Raw genomic sequence first — 25,605 nt, 5'->3', positions numbered from 1 at the left:
ACTAGCTTAACCGTTCCGAGCACTCGTTCGTTCGATTTTGTAACAGATATTCAGCGCCTTTAGTATCCAGTCGTTATTTAACTCGTTAGTCGTTATTTAAATCTTAGTTTTTCGCTTTTAAAATAAGGGTCACAGTCTAATACCTGAAACTTAACTATTCATATCGCCAATTAACCCAAATGAACCTTGATACAACGAGTTTTTATCCTCGTATCTTTATTTTGGGTGAAAAAATGGCAATAGCACACAAGCACTGACAAACTTTTCCGTTTTCTTGCTGTTTCGCATGTAATTTTGTTTATATCATACTATTAAAATTAGGCATTGAGTTATTCGACGTCTAGAACACCGGCACAGCTGCAATGTGTTGACAAAACCTACCGCTGAATCGCCAAACAAACGTCTTGTGGAACGCCTAATACAGAGCAGTCGATTCAACTCTGCAAAACAAGGCTTGAAGATAATAATCAAGAGTCGATGCAATATTTTTTGCATGCCAGAATGACTACAAAAACTATATATATAAACAAATTTAATTAAGTGTAGGATTTTCTATTATTCTGTACTTATTCTTAGGAAGATGCACAACTCAATTTACATTTTTCTAATTCAAAGAAAGCTACGTTGCTTTGCTTGAGACCCTACCTCCCCATCGTCACATATCGTCACAAAATATCAAATCCCCCCACTCCCTTCAATGCTAGTCATTTATAAATAAAACCTTTGGAGTAAAACTGCCCTACATTTTAGTAAATATGTGACACTTAATAACTAGTCTAGATGCTTATTGAATACGCGATAATTGTATTCCAAACCACTCTGCAACTGCACACGTTCGAACACTGTGCATCCTGCAGCCAAACGCAGTACAAATTCCACTTCATGCATGTCGCATGAGCAGATAGCTGGTGATGAACAAACTATTATGAGAGTCGACGTGTGCATCATCACAGCACATAGCTAAACGAGACAAAAATCGACGTTCGCTCAGCAATTAGCAAGATCGATCGAAACCAATAGTTATGTATATAGTTACTTAAACTTAAAAGTTATGAGGGTTAACGATTCTACAGAAAATTCAATGTAAAAGCAACTCTCAATGTAAAAAACCACCCTCGGTATCTCAACCAGGGATGCCAACGGTACCGATAAACCACATTTTTTTCGGTATATTTACATTTGCACAAGCCGTACAGCCCGCTACAGCGACGCATCACTACAGCTCTTGCCAGACCGGTAACGAAACCGAGTACATTTTCCCGTACAGCAGTAGAATACATTTTTGTTTTGTTGCTGTACTCCGACTGCACGGTGAGAGTGTGGCGTAGTAAAGTTTGTTCTCTCGCTTTGTACATTTTTCTCTGCATAGTCAAAGGGAGAGGCGCGCACACGAAAGCGTTGATGCCGGCCGTGGCGTAAATGAGCCGCATTAATTACCGTCATTTTTGAATAAAAATATTAAAAAGATTGAAAATATTAAAAAATGTAAAATAAGGAAAGAGAAGCTGTACCGCTCGCGTCTGGTGGCTGTACTGGGGACAGTAGTTTTTTGTCATGTTACTGCTTTGCGCACAGGCAGCCGTACCGCGCTGGGCGTCCTGTAGTAGCGAATGACAGCAGCATCGAGAGAGAAATGAGAATGTAGGCAGAAAAATTACAGCCGCAGAAAAGGTAGGCATTTTGCATCCTTGATCTCAACATTGAAAAAATATTTATTCCGTACATTTGTTACAGTATCATTTTTTGTTGGCAAGTAAAATTAATTGTCACATGAAGTTTTCTTGTAAATCTATTGAGAGAATTCTGCAATGAACTATGTTGAAACAGTAATTATCATAATATCCATTGTTCTGCCATTGTAAGGCAGATGCTATTGGTAATTTCTATCTGGCATGAAGTTTTATTTGCTACACGCCATCTTCTGACGAAATCTTCGTTCCTACAAGTGGACTGTCGCTTTATATAACGGTGCTTTCATAGTAATATTGTAAGACGAGGATTTTTATCATGTTAATCCACAAGTTTTTGGAGCAGGGTAACATACTATAGACTTTTTTGACTTCGCTCTTTGCGCAACTGTTCTCTATACACTGCGGTATTAACCTCTGACCTAGCACAGGATCCGTCAGCCGGTTCTTTCTTCACCTCTTCTTATATTTTGCTAATCCCTGATGAAAATGATGTTTTGGTAGCGTCAATAACTTCATTTGTTCTGATGAATATATTCTATATTAACCAATTTCTGGAATAATATATGAGCGACCGAAAATAAAAGTCGCAAGGATAGAACATGCTTCGCAAAACCCGTTTCAAACATATTAGAATAAAAAAATCGGAAATAAACTTCAAGCATAAAAATCGTACAGAAATCCCTCAGTATAAGAATTGCTTAAAAAGTTCTAACCCGTAAAACTCTGCCAGTATAAAAATCGTTTGAAAAAAAAATAAATCGCTCGTAGTAGTATCCGTATATCTTGATGTTCTAAATTAAAAGTCGGCTAACAAAAACTACTTTGTAAGAATTGGATGTATTTCTTTCCGGTTTTTTACTGAAGGTTTTTTTTACCCAACTCTTACAAAGGAATGTCCCAGATTTTTATGCTTGGAGTTTATATCCGGTTTCTATATTCTAATGTATTTGAAACGGGTTTTACGAAGCATGTTCTATCCTTGTGACTTTTATTTTCGGTCGCTCATATACCTATTATGCTTTTTCGAGGGTTATTAACGTTCATGCTGTGAATTCTGCTGTTCTCTCTATTATACTATTGCTCGGACTCTCAGAGCGCATGCGCAAATAAACGGTGTTCTCCCAGTTCTCCCATTAAATAAATTAAATAATTACTAATTATTAGTAGTTTATTTACCATCTGTCAAAACGACCAACAGTTTATTTACATTTCAAAAAGGCAAAAATGTATGCAGAAGTTGATGTTTTCATCAGTAATTATACACTTGTCGATCCCGAAATTTATCAACTATGGATAGAAGGTTTTTCGTGTAAGTATTACTGTGAGCCATCAAGTTTAGGATTGATCCAAGACATCAAATTTATCTGCCTTTCTTACTCTGGCCAGCTTCCGAGGCCGTCACCCTGCTTAAGCAGAAAGAAACCATGATGGTAGACATTCCAATAGAGCTTATCACGTCTGATGTATTGGATCACTATCGTACTTATTCACTGTTGGAGCGTGTCCTGTACACTCCAACTAAGCTCTCCGAGCAGCCATCATTCCAGCTGGAACCGCAGAGTCGTTCGTTGCTGATAGAGAAGTAACACGTAATACTTGAACATTCACATTACATTCATTATACGCCCTTTCCAATCAGGTACTACTCGTTGGACGATTCCGTCGCACGGGAGTTATTCGGCAAAAAGTTTAGCTCGCGCAACCGCAAGGACCTGGACGAGGTGGCCGAGAAGACCGGCGTTCGGCTTAAATCTTGCCGCAGGCAGTTTGACAACGTGAAACGCATATTTAAGGCAATGGAAGAACTGCCGGGAAATACAGCGAACAATATTAAACAGCAGTTCATACTGCCAGATGAGTTGGCTGATAAATATGCTATTATTGTGTTTATTGCTTGCCTACGATTTGAGACTACGAAACGGAAGCTGCAATATCTTAATTTTAGTGATTTTTTCAACTGTGCACAGGCATTGAAAATATTTTTATTTGGTAGGTCAGTTTAATTTCATGTCCTCATATTGCAGGCTATTAGGTCGAATTGGACTTACAAGTATCAGCATGCGGGACCAGAATACTATGACACAGAGATGGACAAAGAATTTCTACTGGATCTGAGAGAAATACGATACCTGCTGGATAAGGAGAAGGAAATAAAATGGTAATGCTATATGTAGAGTAATATGTTATGAGTAACAGAATAATTACGCTGTTTTAGCTTGGTCACAATGCGCTTAAAGTCAACCATACTGGAGCGTATCTATCAGGAAATCGACAGTAACTTCCGTTCGTACTGGCGATCAATTATCACAATTGCTTGTAGTTTGCATCGGACTCGGGAAATGCGTCAGTTGTTTCTGGACTTGACGGAACGTTTGATCGAACCATGGAAAGCGAACAACTGGTCCAAAGACCATGTAGGTCAGTTCATGAAATGTCTCACGCAAAGCGTGCTAGATCTGGAGGTTCCACGTGATAATCAGGATATTCGTTGTCTGTGGGATCGCTACATGCAGGTTATCACTGCTTGTCTACTAACAATGTACCATAATTGACCTGCGCTTGTGAGTGGACCTTCCCGCATCTACTAAAGAGAAATGATTAGTTTTACCTTTACAAATTGCATTACCGTCAAACTCACACAAATAAAAAAAGTTCTCAAGACGACGATAATTATAATAAAATAAAAATCTCAACCCTCCCAATAATGCTTGGTTTATTAAAACTATTTTGTTGCTGTAGATAATCGCGGTCTAAGTGGCGCTAGTTATCTAAAACTGACTGATTTACCTTGACATGCTATAATACCGCGAGGTTAAAAATGTTTTAAGTGCAAAACTGCCATAAATATTAATTTGTGATTAAATATTATGAAATGAATTTGATTTTAGTTCAATCGCAAAGCGATTTTCGTAATATTTGAGAGACTAATACAGAATAGATACAAGCAACAATTGTTTTCTCTGAATTGTTTCTACCATTTATAAGCTTCGAGATATTCAATCTCAAACTTTAAAAATCATTTTTCTCGAAATGTGCTAAATGGCGCTTGTCATAAGATAGCACAACAGCGATGATATACACGGTAAACTGGATATACCTAGAAAATTGGTAGTGGCGTAGTACCCAAAAAAGGGGTACAAATTACCTGGTAATAGGTTCCAATCCCTATAATATTTACCTATTTCTAGGTAATATCCGCTCAGATTTGATTACCAATTACCTAATTTTAGGTGGTTTCAAGTTACCTACTGGTGAGTATGTGCAGTTTTGTGGAATTTAGGTACTATTTACTTAGGCATCCAGAAAAGTGCACGAACTTAGAAGTAGGTATATTCACTCTACCTAAACTAGGTGATTAGGAATCAATTATAAATACCTTGTACATGAAAAAGAATAAATATTATAGAGATTTGCACCTATTAGTGGGTAAATCGTACCTTCTGTTTGGGTACAGCGCTAGTACCAATTCTCTAGGTACATCCAGTTTACTGTGTATGGACGACGAGAAAATCAATGTTCGGCTTCAAGAACTGATTCCACTTATTTCCACCGGGACCATTCAAAGATTCATATCACATTTGGAAGAAATGGAATCCATAAATCTAGGAAGTAACTCCCCGTATTTCAAATGGTGTTTTTGTGGTGAGAATCAAGGTGGACGACGCATTACCTCCTACCTGACACTGCACGTACAAAACATAATGGGACAGTATCACAACACACATTACATCTTTTCAAATTTGTGACTATTATTCAGGGAATACTGACGGCAAAAGTGACGTCAAGTTTCTCAAAACTAACAGCCAGCACCATTATTGAGAAAGTCCACACTCGTGACCCGCAAGGGTATGAAACAAGGATGAAATCAGATGTTCGCAAAAATGAACATGGCAGTAACTACGATGATGGCACGGAAGTGTACGAGATAGCAATGAACGGAACAATATTTCCTAACCTAGTAAACAGGTATCCACGGGCAATCGCTTGTTGCTCGCACGAGATATGTTGGACAACCATAAACCTTTTATCATTTTTATTTTTTTTATTTCGATTATAGAGGTTTTAACCTTAAGGTCATTCGCCTCTTCGGATTGGAAAAATTTCTTATGAAAAATTTCCAACCCTATATGCGGGGTCGGGACTCGAACACTGGTGCGCTGCGTACAAGGCAATCGATTTACCAACTGCGCTACGCCCACCCCCATCATTTTTACTGTTTACATCATGGAAATATATGAAAGATCAACAGCTCCGTTTATCTAACGCATTGAACCGAATCGAATAAACGAATTATATAATAAAATTTTTCAGAGAAAATTGGGCATAAAAAACTCTTTAAAAAATGAGGCACATCGAGTGATTGATGCTACAATAAAGTTAGTTAAATCATACGCAAATTGAATGTTTGTAATAGGTTAGTGTACTGTATGCTTTGTATAAACACCAGGCATCTCACTCAAGCGTGCTAAGCAAAAAAACATCACAATATAGCCAAGAAGACAGTTTTTCTTTCATGCCATTTTAATGCTATAGTATTTCTATTGACACTCAATTTCATATTTATGCAGGGAATGCGTTTCGTACTAAAACACTGTTAATCGGGAAAACCGTGACATTTTTAACAATCGAACAATAATCAAGAAAAACACGTAAAAGTAAACAAGCCAAAAAATGGTAGAACAGCGGTTTTACTGAGATGTTTATATGTTTGTATGTTTTATATGTTTATATATGTTTATATACGAATTATATACACTCGTGTACTACTAACCTCGCTGATATGCAGAAACGTACACAGTAGGCGTAGGACTAACTGATGAGATTTTTTTTACCTTCCATCGGATGTCAATTGATGCTAAACCACATATTAGTCAATCAATCATAATAAACCTAATGTTGCGATGATACAGTGAACAGACATCAGTAGGCTATCATAGAGAGCGACTAAAATGTTGTAACTGGTTGAATCTATAAGTCAATAAGTTGGGATTATAGTTTCGATTTCATGTTTTCAGTATGTGACAGTCTTTCGTTTTAATTTTGTTCGCTATGGAATAAAATGAGAGAAAGAGAGATTATCAAAAATCACGGAGAAAAGGGAGAAAAAAGAATCAATCAATTGAAATCGACTCAAGAACACTTCTTCTATCAAACTCGAGTGTTTTCGGAATTGCGCTCTGATCCTATCATTTTCAAAAGACGCTTACGTAGGACTTTGATGCGTTTGGTGCAACAGCTTAAATTGGAAGTGTTTTTCAAATTGTGGTAAAATGAACCTTTAATCAAACAAACACTACAGCTTTTTTCAAGTAATCGAAAATCTAATGGAAAAATATTAGAGCAAATTACTTTTATTCAAAAAACAAACCAATTACTGAGCAGATTAGTGTCAATATATTTGTTTAACGAAGTGACAAATTGACTTGGAAAGTGTAACAGAAATCATCATAGAAAGTCGGCCTTACACCTTACTTACTATTCCGGAAAGAGGAAGTAAGTGCGATGTACTTTCTGCCATATATTGGAAGCAAGAGATGCTGAAATTATTGAGCTTATTCATATTTGTAGTTGCTAGTTATTTTGATGTTGTCATCAATGATATATTTACCAATTTTACGTATACACCAAATTCTTGCGTCCCGTGCAAAAAATAAATTCGTATTATTTCGAGAAACCGTGTAAAAAAAAATCCGTGTTATTTTCAGAAACCATGCAAAAAAAATCTGTGTTATTTCGAGAAACCGTGCAAAAAAAAGTGTTATTTTGAGAAACCGTGTAAAAAAATCCGTGCTTGAAAAAAGATTTATTTATTAACAGGATTTTGGTATTTGACAATGAATTCTGTTGGACATTTTCAATGCACAAAAGGTCGTCAATGTGCCAAGTTGAAGTTTTTTCTAATTTATCAAGAACTTTTTTCTTGGATTTTTTTATTTAGTTCGTTAAAATAAGTTATTGCCCGTTGAAAAGCAATTGTCAAAATGGTAAAATGTTTCAAATGTTTAGAGATTGTTAACTTTTTGTAGATTACACGGTGCTACAGCGATTTTAAACTTTCAAAATTAACTAGTGTAGCATATGCGATACAAAATGCACACAAAATTTTGAAGTAAAAAAAAACTATTTTTTGGGACCTTCTGCACAACAAAATTAGCTACGTTGTTATTTTCAGCCGATCTTCGGTTTTGTGACATTTTTTGAAAAAAGAAAACTAGACCTTTCGAACGGTATGCTGTCATATACAGTTTAGTAAGAAATATTGTGCGATTCTGGGACAACACTATCAATCATTCTCATACAAAGACACTCTTGCGCAATTGAAATGTCCAGGTATTGTAATTCTCTCTCACTCACGCGAGAAGAAGCTTATCCCACAGTCTATAGAGAACAGTTGCGCAAAGAGTGATGTCGAAAAAGCCTACCTATCGAGCACAATTGGAATCCATCTCTGATACCTCAGCAGCAAAGTTGGATTCCAATTTTGCTCGATAGGTACTTTTTTGGCTTCATTTTGGGACCATCCATAAATGACGAAGCATTCTTTGAGGGATTTTTAACACCCCACTCTCCCATTGTAGCATTTCGTCACAAACTTCGAAATACCCCCTGGTAATTACGTAGCTTGACGGTAACTCTACCCCTCCTTGTCCCCGCAAAATTTAAAATAAAAATAAAAAACGACAGCATGACAAGATCCCCTACCCCCCTGTCGTCACACATCATCACAAAAGACAAAACTCCCCCCTCCCCCATATAATGCTACGTCATTTATGGATGGTCCCTTTTTGCACAATCTTTGCGTACTTTTATGCTACGGCCTTTGGCTTATCCGATGTCCAACTTTTCCGAGATAAGACGACTCGCAAAATTCTCCGTCTCCACAAATAGCGTGAGAATTATTTTCCGGATAAAATTTATTTGGTTTTTTCCTTCTCACCGGAGAAGGTTCGTGGAAATCATTAAAAACGTCAAAATATACATTTAATTTCAAATAAAAGCGGCAAAGAAGTAGGATAGACTTGGTTTTTCGTGTTTTGGAATAGCGACAGCAAGGCAGCGAGCGCAAAAAGGATACCGTGATAAACTCATTCGCTCATTCTCCGGCGGTTTTATTTATCCGGAGAAGTTGTGTGAGTGTCAATAACTTTTCGTGTGAAAATGTGAGTTTTTATTGTCGCAGTAGCAAATTATCCGGACTCATTTACTCATATGAGCGATAAATGCAATGCCTGGAAATGTCACAAATTGTCAATTTTCAACGGCCTATTGATTGGCTTTTACTTAATTAAATACTCTTTCGTGAAAAGTGGCAGCATTTACCAATTTGCAATATTGACAGACCCCTTCTTTGCATTTAAAATTTCCAAAACTGCTGATTAAAATTCTTTCCTGAAAAGTTGAAGAATTCAATATTTTAGACTTAGCGAACCCAGTTTTTTAGCGACTGCAGCATACCCTAATAAACATGATCCAAAAGCCTAACGACCTGTTCAGGGTATAATCCAAACGATATGTGGAATCGTTGGATTATATGGGTTAAAGTTCGTGTATATTTTTTTATAAGGGTATGCCTTGGTGGATAGCGATCCGTTCCTGGAGACGAACTTTGCAAAATCGGACGAAGTGGCGACTGTCTGCCAATCAAACACCGATCTTCAAGAGAAAGCCAAAATTTTGTGCATGTGTGTCTCAAAAAGTGTGATGTCCTCCAATTTGTCTACTTCTAAAAAATGTTTGAGTCGTCTCTATACTAAACGAATTTAGAATTAGAACCACCTTTTGTCTTGTTCCTATTCTCTTTCGTCTCCGCGGATCAATCGATTATTAATAAACATGATAAAAGATGCCAGCAGTATGGGCCCTTTCTCGCGAATACTGTATTCACTACAACTGCGCTATATTTCTTCTCCATCTTATAACAGAATTTGAAATTCTCTGTTCTAGTCGATATTGGTAGTTGTTTTGATGTACACTAGGAAAACATGCTAGAGTAGTGATATTTTTAAATTCCACAGAAACAATCTCCCTTTATTGGATACTTCAGCGTTATTTGTATCTGCTCTAGGGGACCACCAATTCTCCAAACGACTCAATCTGCTCGAACCGAATGCGCATTTCAACCACTGAGCATTCAACTCGAACATATTACACTGATCTGAGGTAGCGATTTGTTATTTCTAAGAACCAAAGTAATTTTTCAAGTGAAACAATCAACATTCTCGCAGGTGCCAGTCCTGCACTCCTTCCACAAGCTCGACAGCTAGCAGGAGTCATATATATCTGCACCCAAGCGAAGTGATCAATTCACCTATAAGTAGGACCACTCATCCACAAACCAGTCATGAACACATGCGTACCAACGAGAATGGAATATGCCAGACGAAGGTCACAGGTTATTGGTGCTAGCAATTCGTTCCATCTTAGTAAAAAATATAATTGTACCTGTTTCTAACTTTTTGAAAGTCCCATTGGATCAGAGATCACTAATTGGTTGATAAAAAGAAAAATGAGTTGTTATCTACTCAGACCAAACCATACGTATTTTTCCTGCGTATTAAAATCCTCGCTATTAATATACTTTGTGCACTGGCAATACCCGGGGGGAACTTGGATATATATATATATATATATATATATATATATATATATATATATATATATATATATATATATATATATATATATATATATATATATATATATATATATATATATATATATATATATATATATATATATATATATATATATATATATATATATATATATATATATATATATATATATATATATATATATATATATATATATATATATATATATATATATATATATATATATATATATATATATATATATATATATATATATATATATATATATATATATATATATATATATATATATATATATATATATATATATATATATATATATATATATCCATTGCTCTATTGCCAATGTGATGTGATATCTGAACCGGAATATTATTTGATGACATCTAAGAAGCGCATTCTATAAAAACCATTGCCCAATATTATTAATTTTCAAGTTTTCAAGTACCATAACTTGAATTTTGATTAAAAACTATTTTCCTAAAATTGAAAAATGCGCGATTTTTGCACATTGGCAGACCATCTTCATTTGCATTTGCAAATATCCAATGCCATTTATTTTCAGCTGCAGATACTAAATGCCTATTAAAAAAATATTTTTTTGCAGTATTTGTCGTAATAACACGGATTTTTTTAACACGGTTTCTCGAAATAGCACGGATTTTTTTCACGGAATGATCGTATCATTGAACTGATATATAGGTATTTTATACATAAAAAATCGTGTTATTTAGCAAAACCGTGCAAAAAAGTCGTCCAAAAGCAGAATCCGGTGTATTAGAAGATCGTAGTAATCAGTGTTATTTTTTTTCGATTTGTGCACAATTTTCTTCAATAGATTGAATTCTGGGCAGTTTCTTTTATTTGATGAAATCATTGAAAAATACATTTAATCCTGTTGATCACCATGAATCTTTCCTGGTCGGTGCTCTGATTTTCCAGGCCAGGACCAGCCTTGAAAATAGTTTCATTTAAATAGAATATATAAAAAAATGTGCTACCATATGCATATCATACGATACCATAGAACTAGTAATAGTGGCAAGACGCCAGATCAAGAAAATATAATTTGAACCGTTTCTGCGCATCTACAAATCGCCTGCTAAATCAGAAGCTTTAATGCAAATTTTGTTATACTGTTCGATCGAACATTCTAACAATATTTTTCTACTTAATTCGATTTAGTGTCTTCTACACCTTGCAAACTTGTAGTTCAGAATACCTTGCATGTTCTAGCTCCGCAAAGGATTTTCATATTCGTTAAGCATAAAAATATTTATAAAACTCTTGGATACCCGTTGCTGTGACGGGAGTAAATTGTAACCTGTAAATAAATAATAAAAATGAAATTCAACATCAATAATCCGTCGATGTACTATAGCCTTTCTTGTAACAAAGAACATGCTTTTAGGATTTTTAGTTTCTATAGTCTTACATTTGGAATTGCTTTCACCATCTAAAAATTTCATCAGATCAGAATTAAAGATGTATGCAATAATTTTAAAGCCCTCCCAAAAGAAAATCCTGGCCTCTTAACCATAAGCGTGAAACGAATTAACTGCGCTTTCATTCGTTGCAAGTTTACCGCCATCTTTTTTCTCTAAGGCTTCCAGTTCAGCTATTTACCATAGCAGTAGAGAACATTCATAGTCTGGTTGGTGCTCATTTTCTATTCTATTCTATTCTAACCCTTACACAGCCAGTATTGAAAAGCATCCTGGAAAACACTGCAGTTATTCTAAAGTGTTTTTCTTGTCAACATTAATATTTGAAGCATATTTTCATATGTCACAAATATTAAAACGGCCAGGTCTACTGTGCAGAGTTGGGTTTGAAGATGTTTCAAAATTAGACGGCAATTAAATTATTCATTCAATGAATAATTTAATTAACGAATTGCTTTGAATCTTGAAGGAGGAAGAAACGAGGACAACCGTACCGACCGTTTCAGTTTAAAGGGGATATAATAAATCGTTGGGAGTGAATTGGCTAAGCAGGTTAATGTCACTCCTTTGATCCTTTGGGATGGGACAGAGGTATTTACACCTTGCCCTGGCTAATAAGCCTAGGATAAAGCGCCTTTACTCGCTCTCAAACTCTGAAATGAAAAATAAAGCAAAAAACCAATGTTGGCAACACATTTTTGCGTTGCTGCCTGAAATGTAATGGACTAGACTTCACTTTCACTCGAATGTTGCCAATTCTATAATTTAATCGATACAACAACACATGCTCCGAAACAACGAGAATCCACAATTGAAACATTAGATAAATTCTTTTGTGGTGAACGAAAATTAAAAGAAAGGTTCGCAAAATGCCATAAAAAGAGGTTCACACTAGAAGAACGACTGGTGATTCCGGTTTTCCAATCAGAACAGACGTATACCAAAACAATTCTCAAATGTTTACCTTTGACAGTTCGGCTAGTACAGTTTACAAGGACCTGGATTTCTTTGCGATCTTCTTAGAGCGAATAGGGTCGTGCACAAAAATTCAAACAGTATTAGTGAACTGGCGACAAACTGAAGTGACAGTATCAGTTAAGAACCTAATACAAAACTATACACTATTACAAAATAAATTAGATTGCTCTCACCCTATTGCAGATGAACTCCTCTCACGGTAATCCTATTTGTCAGCTGCCTGGATTGTGTTTTTGAGGTCAAGAACTTCTAGCTTCTTCCACTTTCTGTAAACACACCTTGTCAGGGACCGATCTCATTCTACGCAGAATAAGCCAATCAGAGATAGAAATCTTCCTCCCACACGCGCACATATTTTTTACAAATAATTTCTAAGACACTATTCATTCCGTTATTGGTGTACGAAAAATGCACGAATTTTCAAGAGCACTTAAATTTGCGTCAGATTTAATCAACGCCTACGTAGATTCTTCTCATAGTCTGGTTGGTGCTCATTTTGTCGAAAAACCTTAAAGAAATTCAACATTCATTGTAACTGCTACTTTTGCTGAAAAATGCCTTATGTATAGCGTTGTATGATTCTTGGACCCAAAAAAAAGACGTATGTGAAAGGTCATATAATTTTCAATAGGAGGCATCATACTAAAGGGTTTTAAAACTAAACATTTCATATTTTTAGTATCACTTACCTAAAGAGCATAGTCCTTAGACTATATCGACATGATTGTTCCTTCAAAACACATATTCGTTCTCAAATAGAGATTTGTGTTAGACTTCAAGCTTATTTTTCTCACTGCAAAGTGAAGGTCACTTAGGACCTTTTGAATTAACTAAAATTTAATTACATTAATTGCTTTACCAACATTTGGAGACAGTTATCTAGATATTTAGTGAATTGAATATTATTATACAATATTTCATTGAACGAATAACACGAATTTTTAACGAAAACTTTTTCTTTTCGTCGCGAGTTGCGTAAGGTTTATTCTCAGCCGTCAAAAAAGAGTTTCGGTTATTTTTAACCCTGCCAATAACGATTGCAGACGCTGCCCAACTTAATGTGTTCAAATAGGTTATATGGATAGAAGTGATGATATGATTTAGGGAACAGTTACCAAACTTAAAATTAGAAGTTTTTTGCACTTGGTTATATTTTAAGTATCACACCATCATGAGATTGCCTACTTTTTCTGTCGACTCCTCAACAAACTCCTTCATTTTCTGCTTTACAAGTTGAATTAGGCGAAATGTCGTCTTTTAAAGTTTTTATGGATGGCGATTTAGAGTCCATTGCATAGTTAGTGCAAAAGCCGCAACTGCAAATCTCTTTCCAGATCTGAAATTTTTGTGTACAAAAAAAGATCTCGAAGTTGCTGGTGATATCTTCTGTCGTGGTCAAACAACATTTTTGTCTCGGTAAAAGTTCATATTGATGTACTTTTTATCCCTTAGTATGCAATTTTGATACTTACGTCGTAATTTTCGAATTTCAATGATTTCTTGTTTTCAAAATACTTGGTTTGTGAAAAAAATACTAACATTTGGCATCCAAAAGAAAATATTTCAGAGCTGAAAACAACCAGCAATATTATCAAATTCATTTTGCGTCCTGACTTTAACTGGATCGAACTTTAACTTCATACCAAAAAAATGGTTGTAGTTCGTGACAAAGAAAAATGGCTGTCGCATACACCTACTATCGGTACGATGCAGCTGCAGTATAAGGTGCTATAAGCGCTGAAAGAAGGGAGATTTGGAACTATATCAGCGCTGTGGGATGAAGCGTCTTCTTATCCCCCAAACCTTCTTCGATAGGATATCAATTGTTAGCTATTCCGTTCTCCTTTATTTTAGACTTTCAATAACGGTATATCCATTCCAATGGAAGGAAACAATGCTCGTATTGGAAATGCAGGAAATCTCAGAACGATGTTCAAACACAGCTATAGTTTCCGGCGAATTTTCTTATTGCTTTTTCATTTCTATAGCTTTTAGTGTAATATGACATAATGAACGCTAAAGCTAGGGTGGTGAGTTTATTTTGGCCCCATTGTGTAAGGCTTCAAATTAATTTCCGTATTATTTAAAAAATCGATTTAGAATGATATCATATGTCAATGAGAATTAAATTCTTTTGTAGAGCAGTTTGAATTTCATATTGGATATTCAGCTACTTATCAACAAGTCTGAGTCGTTAATATAATTAAGGCAATGTTCTAGAGTTTCTCTTCTAGACGAAAAATATGCTTTCAACAGTGCTTGCCACTAGTGAGAATAATTACTTCAAATTACAATACTAATTATGAAATTTACCTAATAAAAATCTGACATAATCTGTCCGATAGAACTAATAAAAATCTAACATAATCTAACCAAATTTGAGCTATTAGCCATTTGAATATACTCCCAAATAACGATACAACAATTAGTTCTCATTATAGTTCGACGGTTCCGACTAAGTCACTTTATGCTCGTCCGGATATGCCGCAGACTCAGGTGATTCGCATTTAAAAATGCTAAAATAAACTGACTTCTGCTGAAGAAGACAAAGGGTTAAATCGTCGGGAAACTCTAGGCTTGCTCTTCCTTGAGTACATGGCTTTTACTATTGAAAAATATGTCACACCTTCCAGTTCCTTGGTAATTAAATGACGTTACAACATAAAAATATAGTTTGTAAGTTAGTTTTAAGATTCATTTCGGTTTAGCTCAATAGTAGCTTACAGAAGAGTTACAGTTTATAATACGAATTATGTTTTGATTAGAATATTTTAGTTCCGCATGTTACCGCATGGATGGAGCCAACACTAACTTTTCAACGGTAGATAAAAAGATAGAAATTAGGTGTCTTCTACAAAATTGTGGAAGGATTTTGAAGTACTTTTACTGAACAACTTTCTTGAAAAGTTAGTGTTGGTTAGTTTCTAACGAAAACATGACTCGTATTATATTTTATAATTCCTCTAAAATACTATTTAGCTAAACCTGACAATAATTTCACAAAATGAATAGTTTGTGGGAATGGATTACTGATACACAACTATGCGGTGTTAGGCTCCATGCAAAACTGAATTAGACCACTAGGTGACACTGTATGCATCCAATGCATACAGTGTCACCTAGTGGTGAAAATACTAGTTAGTGGGAGAAATCCTTGTAAATTGTCGAAAAATCCCATACAAACTTCAGGATCGTTGGTTCGATATAGACTTGTCCAATTTGATTTAAATTTGGTGCAAGCACAGTCCCGATGGGACTAGGAATCGATTAAGGGGTGAATCGATTGAGCTTTCAAAAATTTATTTTTTTCTGGACAGTCTAGTGTACATCGTTGAGAAATTCAAGCGAAATGGTCATGTGCTTGCCTGAATGTAAATACAGGTCAAACTTGATTATCTAGGGATTCGATTATCCGGGGGAAATGATTCGATTATCCGGGTGTTTCGAAAAAAAATGAAATTTCAACTGAAATGTCTGATTATAGTGCTAGTTCGATCATTCCCGTCAACAAAACTTGTTTTCGGGGGGTCTAGGGTTAACCTCCTCACAAATTTTGGCCTTCCTCAAAAAAGCTTATATATGGGTCATTCTGCGCAAAGTGGCCCAAAAACTGAAACTTGGGATCGACCTTCACGGATTGAAACCAATTTTGAAGAAATTGTTCAGCTACAGCCAATATATACTATCCCAAATTATTCTGTCATTTTTAACCACCCCTCGGTCCATGGAAACACTCCTAATTTGAACAAATTGTTTGAAAAAAAAATGTTCTTCGGATTATATCTATGGTACTGTTTGCACTAGAATCAATCAGAGAGATGATTTTTGAAGGATTTGTTCAATGAATTTAGAAAATATGCTAGTTTTTACGGCAGGGTTGCCAAATATGCAACTTTTTAGTTTTATACTAAAAGTACATTTTTCTTGTAATACACATGTTGGTTACTGCAGGCCTTTTTGCACATAAATACTTACTCGGTCGGTTTCTGGCACTATCTTGGCACTTCTGTATGGATACTTTCTAGGATTCTGATCGAAGTTTTCTTAGCATTCCGATGGAATCTATTTAAAATTTCAATTGAATGCTTATCCGTATTTCTATGGGTTTTTTTTAATTTTGATGCAGGATTCTAGAGAAAAGCTTCTCAAAGGTCTGGTGGAATCCTGCTGAAAGTAGCATTCTGCTGAAGATTGTGATTTTTTCAAGATGCTGGTAGAATCATGTTCCTATTTTCAATGAAATCCGGTGTAAAATTTTTACGAATATCCTGCTCTGAGTTCCAGTGGACTTTGACATAATATTGCTCTTCTTCCATTATCCCCTTCAACAATTGATTCCTGCTCAGAATTCCAATGGCATCTTTAACCCATTCATGCCAATGCTGTTGATAAATAAACACGTTTTTAAACGAGTATTACTTTTGGTTTACACAACGTATGTTTACAACGACAAGTAAGCTAAAAGCTGGGACTAAATATGAGTTGAACAAAAGGTATTACAATTAATCTGATTGGGTTCCGCTGAAACAGTGCTGCCAGGGATAGTTTCTGTTAATGTTGAAAGTGAAATTTTGGAATATTTTCGTAGCTTATTATAAATAAATATTATTGGAAACTGATAGAACTTTCTAATTTAGATTGCCTTTAACTACCTTTTTCATGCAATTTGACTTGATCGGAAGGTAAATATTGAGCAGCTTCTAGGACTGCGAAAGAAGCACCTATCTTCAGTAAACCAGGTTCGTGTTTCATGGTGCCAACAGTTCTAAGAAAAAATAGTTTTGGAACCCTATATGCGGTAGAAGAAAGTTGGTCAAGAAATAGTTAACAAGATTTTGATAAGAGACCCGGTTGTCACTGGAGGCGATTTCAATTCTTGGGTAGCTCAAGCAAAAATGGATGTTAGGCTGTGTAAAGAGGGCGCCAGTAATACTTCTTGCTGAAACTGCCGAGAACCCATCGTCTACGTAATCTTCTGTTGTTCTTCGCTGGTGACAAACATGAGTGGGGGAGAGTTTCCGTGTAGTGATCACCTGACAATCCGGTACGACATTGGTCAACTAAATGTTACAAAGACAAGGATCTTCTTTTGGATGCACAATGCGCCCTAATTAGCATGAGGGTTAAAAGAAATGTTATCTGGTATATGTGACCCCACCACGTAAATTAAACTGGAGGCAAGAAACAGACTTTAGTTTACAGACCCAGTTTACTTACTTTATTTTTCTAGTATACGAGTTATAGAATCGAATCGAGCACCCCAATTATCATACTACTACTCGAACAAAGATGGCAGACACTTCCATCACATCTAACCAATGGCAGTAGGTAGCATGATTATAGGACTAGCGTGAAAGTGAACTCAACACCCTACATAATGAGAACAGTGAGATGAGGAAATGATACTTGGAGCAAACCGGTAGCAGCATATAGGTGAGCTGTACCTAAAATGGATACCTTATGTTTTCGAAACTGTTTGCCGGGTGTGACTTTAGTGCTCTTTAAAAAGGATGCAATGCATTCTTGAAAACATGAAATAGCATGAATACTTTTGATTTGAAAATTTTACTCTAGCAAACTCAAAGCAATTCACATCTACGTATTGATAACATATTCAACTTTTAGTAGGATTTGTCCTTAATTCACACTAAATTTGATGGTGGTGCCGTTTGATATGGTTTGCAGCTGATTACAATTATTTTACAAATTTAAAAGAAACGGTGATTCGTAAACCATGTTCGCAACAATTGGGTGTCCAATACATCATACCCACAAAGAATACTTTTTAACTAAATTTAACTAAAATTCTGAGGCTGCGCTATCGTAGCGATGTGAATGCATGCATTTGGGACGGTGCGCACCCAAAAATTAAAGCTGAGTGTACGTTTTATTCGAGGTGTCCATCCGCGATGCACTTCCCCTAATGGTTTTTGCGTTTTATTGAACTGAATTAAAGTGGAGGCGAATGAAACGATCAGGTGTGGGTCTGGGTAAGAACGCGCCCAACGTTATACTTTTAACAAGGATTTATTACTGAATTCCTTCTTCTCTTTCTCCTTCTGATTGTCTTGTTTGTGCTATGAGGTCGAAAAATGACACAGATGTCTAGGGTAATACTTAGTGTTAATTATCGTTTATAGTCTTGCACAATTTATTATAATCGACTAACGGTAACAACCCCGCACAGCTGAAACACTGTCCCATCAAAGTATGAAAAACAATTTACTAGTTTCACGACCACATATGTAGCATATAGCCTGTGGAGCCAATTGGCAATTACCATTTGAATTAGTAGTGTTCCAAGGAAAAAATATTTGTCAAGTATACACTTCTTTTTTAAAAATGATTTAAACTGAAGTTTTCAGAACTTATTATATGGGAACGTACAAAGTGGTATAATTTTACGTTTGATTCTAACTTTCACACGATGCAAGCTCGTGCGCAGAAAATTCTCAAGGGAAGAGTTTTGATGTTTGTACGTCTCTTATAAAAGAATGGTATAGAAACCCTCAAACTATGAAGATTTTTCCCGAGTCCTGGAGGGCCGAGTAACTAACACCAACTGGGTTTATCTAAACTAGCACCCAAATTAGCACCAGTTAGACACAAAAAAAGTTCTAAATAGCTCACACGTCACATGTCACAACTGGCTTCTCCCGAGTGATGTCCCGGAAAGCAAATACAGAAGCTGGCTGGCGAGAAAGCGAAAACAAACTCTGGTATTTTGGCTAGGAAGCTAAACTTCTGGCATTATACAATATTGCAAATTGGGTAAATGTCTGATATCGAGAAGAAATCTTCAACAGACACCGCTCGTGGAATACAGTGAAGATCCGTTTTTATCAGCCCCTTGGTGAATATGGTGAACTGATAAGACGGGGTCATTGACAAAATCGGGATATCTATTTTCTTTCTTTTTAATAAACTATTCTTTTTTAGTCTCTAGATATAGCCTCATAACCCTTTCTGATTATTTAGATTATATTTTTCTTAAGGGGGTCGACAGCGCAAAATTTAAAAAAAATAAAAATTTTGTTTTTGCATATTTCGGATCTCTTAGATAAGAAAAATGTGCTCAAGAAAGCATTTACTCGAATTCAACTTGGTTTGTCTGCTAGAGTCCATAAAACTGGCAACTATCAATTTTCTTATGAGGCTTACAAAATCGGGTAAAAAGGTGATAAAATAGAGGGTAGACGAAATCGGGGGCTGATAAAATCGGGTCTTGACTGTAGTTCGACTGCTTTTCAGTTAAGCCTACTGACTAAACCTAAACCTCTTGTATCCTCATCGTTACGGGGCAACTGTTAGGTACTAGGGGAGAGTGGGGATAGGTGAGCCACGGGTATAAGTGAACCACTAAGGATATTTGTCACATTCTACCAATTTTAGTGCAAACCTTACGCGTTTTCTTTTTTCCTTTTTTATTTCGACTATGTTAGTCACATTAAACGGTAAAGATGGACACGTCTATCGATACCAGGACACATGCTAGTGAACTCGGGTGATTCGTAGTTATACTGCTTAAGCTCGACCCTCATTAGCAGCAGACAAAGATTAAGCCCGTACGATATTAAGCCTGTTCTAATGACCCTGCCACTTCTAGTTTTCCGATCTGTTTACTTCACATCCTTGCTCTCACTTGAGTACTATGGCTCTAATTTTCATAACTTTCCCTACCCAGTAATCTCTAGTTTATGCGTTTTGGTAACTCTGTCGGTAAGCTATTGTGCATTAAAAGTTGCCTCAATTGAGACGCATTTTTTATTTGGAAAAAGTTTGTGCTGTCTAAACATCATAAAGTTTTTCGGTCTTCCTTCGGAAGGGAAGTAAAGCCGTTGGTCCCCGGTTCATGAGTTGATGGATCGATATCTCGTCCAGATAGTGGAGTCACCTCTCTGGCGTCGGTAAAGAAGAAGTAGAATCCAACTTCTATACTTACTAACACATATCCTCCTCCCGTGATACTTGTGGAGTGCGCAGTAGTATATACGGCCTCTAGCAAAAGCAAGTATCGGACTAACAATTCCTTCCCTTTCCTTCCGCGATCAACGTTCGGGCCTGGCCGGCGCCGGTATCGATCAATAAACACTTAAGGATTGCCAGGAGTTGCACGTTGAAAGATGCTCCGCTACTCCCAAGCATAATTATCTACTGATTCCCTGTGCAACTTCAGCTAGTCCAGATCGATAACGGAGTAGCAGCCATGGGTGGTCGCACAAGCTCAAGCTCAAGCTTCGTTATTGTAAGTAGGTACAAAATCTGTTACTTATATGAAGAAATTTGTCAGCTTAAAATTAATTCAAATTTGCTTATGGCATTGCGGGGATAAATGAACCAGTTTTAGGTTCGGTTTTATGTAATTTTTCGTCAATGGTTGTCAAAATAATGTGCAACTATAAACGCTAAACGCAAACAGGCTTCATAGTAACTATGAAGTCTGCGCTAATTTACAATCTTGACTAAGGGACATAAGTACGTCGAGCAGGTAAAATATACAATATCTCGTACCCTACTTTAAGTCGTTACGTCAGAAATTTAAAAAGGACGAGAAACGTAATTGATTTTGGACAACAAGAATCAGAATTGACTGCTTATCCTTTTCATTGTATATAAATAAGATTCGGATTGAGCAGTGTAGAAACTCCTTTTATAGGCTACGAATCAAACCAGTCTGAGATCTCACTGAATATACCTATAATGTTCCATCGGCAGGCAGAAAGTGTAGGTATCTACCAGGGTAATCACCAGAAACATGCGCGGATTTCCAAAGGCTCAACCACGTGAGTCTAGAAATTAGGAAAGAAGACGAGGAAGAAATAGCATCACTACCGACTCGCCTCAAATGAAATTGATCAAAGAAAAACACGATGGGAGAAACGAAAGAACTCAAAAATATTAAAAACAAAAACAAATAGTTTGTGATATGGATTTCATATTACAAACATACAAATGAAATTATTTTTTGGACAAAAGACAGAATGAACGAACTTTTTTGTACGGTTCTACGTGTTTTTATGATAGTCTGTATATGGTTCAACTATCCCCATGTGATTAATTAATGAAACTGATCTAAACAATTTGTAATAATTATAAATGCATGTGTGATATACCATCTAAAATGATAGATACTTGATACTGAAACATTGATTCAAATACAGACGTTGACTGAAATGGTCTATCGGGGAGTCTAGAACAACAATTTTTTTAACATTTTGTTGATTATTGTTGAAGATTGCGTTTCAATGGATAACTCTCAGAAGATATCTTACTTGTAGGCGGTGAATCTTTAGAGATACAGTGTTAGAAGAAGATGCTTGTTACGTTGATAAATACTTCCGATGACACTAATGTCCGACATTTAGCCAAATTTGTGTTAATTCAAATTGTAATTTTGAATAATATTTTTACTCGCGATATTTTTATTGTCTCTGGTAGAACAATATTACTACAAACAAATCAATATCACTGATGTACTCACTATCCGGAAACAAACTTCTCTTTTGAACGAGACAAGTTTTGAATTGTTCTTCCTAAGGGTCTAGAACATTTTTTTCGAATAATGAGTATCAAAGTTATATACATGTGGATACTTCATTACTCGTTGTCTAAGAAACTATTTTTTTTTTTTTTTTGAAAATTTATGGATAATTGTTATCAGAAAATAAATTCTTAGTTTATAATGCATTTGTGTTCTTTGAATTCAATTAACTGTGGAAATGTATTATTTAATCCTTAAATTTATAGAATTCTTTTCACAAATGAATATCCCTTTAATCGATAAGTTATTTTTATGTGTATCGATTTCAATTATTACAGTGTGTGTTAGTACACACCTAATATCTGCTTCCTACTTCCTAATATCTGCCTCCTGCAATGGTAAGTGAGATAAATTTTTGTGAATTAACCTTCCGAAATTGGTTGAAATTATGAATACTTTCTATTTGCATTTGCGATCAATATACTAAAATATTATTATATTTTACCTTGAAAATACTACTGTGTAGAAAACGTTATAATTTTTCGAATCAGTCGAGTTGTGAAGAGACTTAAACGGATGAGTTTTTGGGCAAAAATAGGGTTATAAAACTGTTTAATAACTTTTTAGAATATCTTCAAATGCGAGAAACAACACCATTTTGATTATATATTATGTTATTGGAGCTTTTTTTTGCTCGAGATTTTTAACGTCCCTTTCCTTATTCAAAATTATTTTATTTTCAGATTTTTCTGTCCATTTTACCTTTATTTGATGTATTTAGATAAATCGGATTAAGTAAATTGAAAAACTTGATAAAGTGCTCTTTAAAATTTCAACTTCCTCATATTTCCTATAATAGAATTGCTACTTTAACCAATTGAACAATCCTTAAAAACAAATAACACCCTGCAGCTTTCAAACATTTACTAGCTGACTAAAACAGAGGATGGAATGATTTTGCGGAAAATAGAGTTTTCTGCTAAAATGTGGATACCGCTCTTATGTATTTTTAAAGGGACTGGGATCGCGTTTTAACTCGTAATTATCAACGAATCCAAGAAACGAATCTAATTGAGATAAAATTGTTCGAAGAATCTATAGAACAATGACAGAATTTTTAATGTAACATCATACCGGCTTGAACCTTCGTTCGAACCGGTCACAAATCTTGATAGCTCCTGGTTTACCTAGAGTTCTTCAACAGCAACAGTCTTTCTCAAGGCTACCTATATTTTCGCTCGATCAGTCTTTCTTAAGACTACCTATATTTTTTTCGACAATTAGTCTTTCTCAAGACTACCTACTTTTTCTACTCAGTCTTTTTCAAGACTAAAGCAGTTTTCAAGAACAATTCAGCCTAAAGAAATATTTAATTCTTCCAACATGCCTGGGTCCTCCCAGAAAGGCCGTTTGCTAAAAATTAAAGCTAAACGGAAAAGGGTATCTTCTCCACCCGAAAATTCAATTGACTTCAGCAACTCATTCGATGTTTCATCCGAATGTGAAGCTGATGAAATTTCTAAATTTTCTCGCATTGCGCATAATGCCAATGAGAAGAAAACGCAATCACCTCCGCCTATAACAGTGATGATCTCCGACTTCAAAGCCTTTCGAACTGAGCTTTCGACGTTCCTTCCGGACGTGAAAGTCTCTTTTCAGATTGGCCGAAGCGGAGAATGTCGAGTTACAGCGGAAGAATTGATTGGCCACAAACGACTACTCCAGTATCTTACGGAGAAGTTATATAAATTTTATTCATATGATTTCAAGACAGCTAGACCATTCCAGGCTGTCTTGAAAGGGCTACCACAAGGTCAAAGCTCGGATGAAATATCCAACGAATTGAAAAATTTACTTGGCTTTTCTCCTTCACAAGTTATTCTTATGAAGAGAACGGCTAGCGGCGATAACACGCCAGTACGCTCTGGAATTATCCAGGAGCTTTATTTAATTCATTTTAACCGTAATGAGGTTACTAATTTCAAAGTATTTGAAAAAGCACGTTTTATGTTCCACGTGCGAGTAAAGTGGAAACATTATAGACGACATGGGGGCAGAATTCAAAATCTGACCCAGTGTCGTAGATGCCAAGGCTTTGGGCACGGCACAAAAAAGTGTCATTTGGATTCCAAATGTATGATCTGTGGTGATAAATCGCACACGAAAGATACTTGTCCGGTGAAAAAAAAACACAAAAAGTTTCAAATTGTAGCGAAAATCATTAATCGAATTTCTGGGGTTGTCCTGTTCGAGAAAAAAATTGTAAATTCTCGTTCTAGACAACAAAAACAACAAATAAAAAGTGTACCTACTTCTTCAGGTACACTTCAAGAAAACACGTCCAAACGTGTTAATCCGATTCAAAATAGATTAACAACTTCTTCTACCTCCGTCACACCATCCTACAATGGTGTGTCATCTTATGCATCAGTGGCAGGAAACAAGGCCAAAATAACGGCTACCGTTACCACGCCTACAAACTCGTTTGCACCAAACGCTTCCTTTAGTCCAATGGATCTAGGTAGCGTAACGGAAGAAAAATTAAAATACCTGCAAGACTCTATGTTACCTATGATGATTGCTATGTTAAATTCTACCTCCATGTTTGAAGTTTTTCAAGTGAGGTGGGAATTTGCTAACAAAATCGTAATGAAATTAAAGTTTAACAATGACTTTAAATAATCATTTAAATTTATTAAATTGGAATTCTCGTTCATTAAAAACGTGCGAAGACGAATTTTTCAACTTCTTGAGGATACATAATGTGCATATAGCCGTTGTGACCGTTGTTTCTTATGATGAGAAAGGCTAGCGGCGATAACACGCCAGTACGCTCTGGAATTATCCAGGAGATTTATTTAATTCATTTTAACCGTAATGAGGTTACTAATTTGAAAGTATTTGAAAAAGCACGTTTTATGTTCCACGTGCGAGTAAAGTGGAAACATTATAGACGACATGGGGGCAGAATTCAAAATCGGACCCAGTGTCGTAGATGCCAAGTATGATCTGTGGTGATAAATCGCACACGAAAGATACTTGTACGGTGAAAAAAAAAACACAAAAAGTTTCAAATGCGCTAATTGTAGCGAAAATCATTAATCGAATTTCTGGGGTTGTCCTGTTCGAGAAAAAATTGTAAATTCTCGTTCTAGACAATAAAAACAACAAATAAAAAATGTACCTACTTCTTCAGGTACACTTCAAGAAAACACGTCCAAACGTGTTAATCCGATTCAAAAAAGATTTACAACTTCTTTTACCTCCGTCACACCATCCTACAATGGTGTGTCATCTTAAGCATCAGTGGCAGGTAACAAGGCCAAAATAACGGCTACCGTTACCACGCCTACAAACTCGTTTGCACCAAACGCTTCCTTTAGTCCAATGGATCT

At 35.8% G+C, this 25,605-nt stretch overlaps 1 protein-coding gene across 1 annotated transcript; it reads left to right on the top strand.

Annotated features, from left to right (window-relative positions):
- Positions 1–2,857: 2,857 nt before the first annotated feature.
- On the top strand, positions 2,858–4,396 carry LOC131684592 (acidic fibroblast growth factor intracellular-binding protein). Its single transcript, XM_058967597.1, has 5 exons — positions 2,858–3,000; positions 3,078–3,273; positions 3,331–3,658; positions 3,716–3,849; positions 3,907–4,396. The coding sequence occupies exons 1-5, from the start codon at positions 2,916–2,918 to the stop codon at positions 4,241–4,243; spliced, it is 1,080 nt and encodes a 359-aa protein (XP_058823580.1). The 5' UTR covers positions 2,858–2,915; the 3' UTR covers positions 4,244–4,396.
- Positions 4,397–25,605: the final 21,209 nt, after the last annotated feature.

This window comes from Topomyia yanbarensis, chromosome 2 (genome assembly GCF_030247195.1).
Source record: "Topomyia yanbarensis strain Yona2022 chromosome 2, ASM3024719v1, whole genome shotgun sequence".
Taxonomy (NCBI): domain Eukaryota; kingdom Metazoa; phylum Arthropoda; class Insecta; order Diptera; family Culicidae; genus Topomyia; species Topomyia yanbarensis.
The sequence above is the reverse complement of the archived record's forward strand: the minus strand, read 5'-3'. Positions and strand labels throughout refer to the sequence as shown.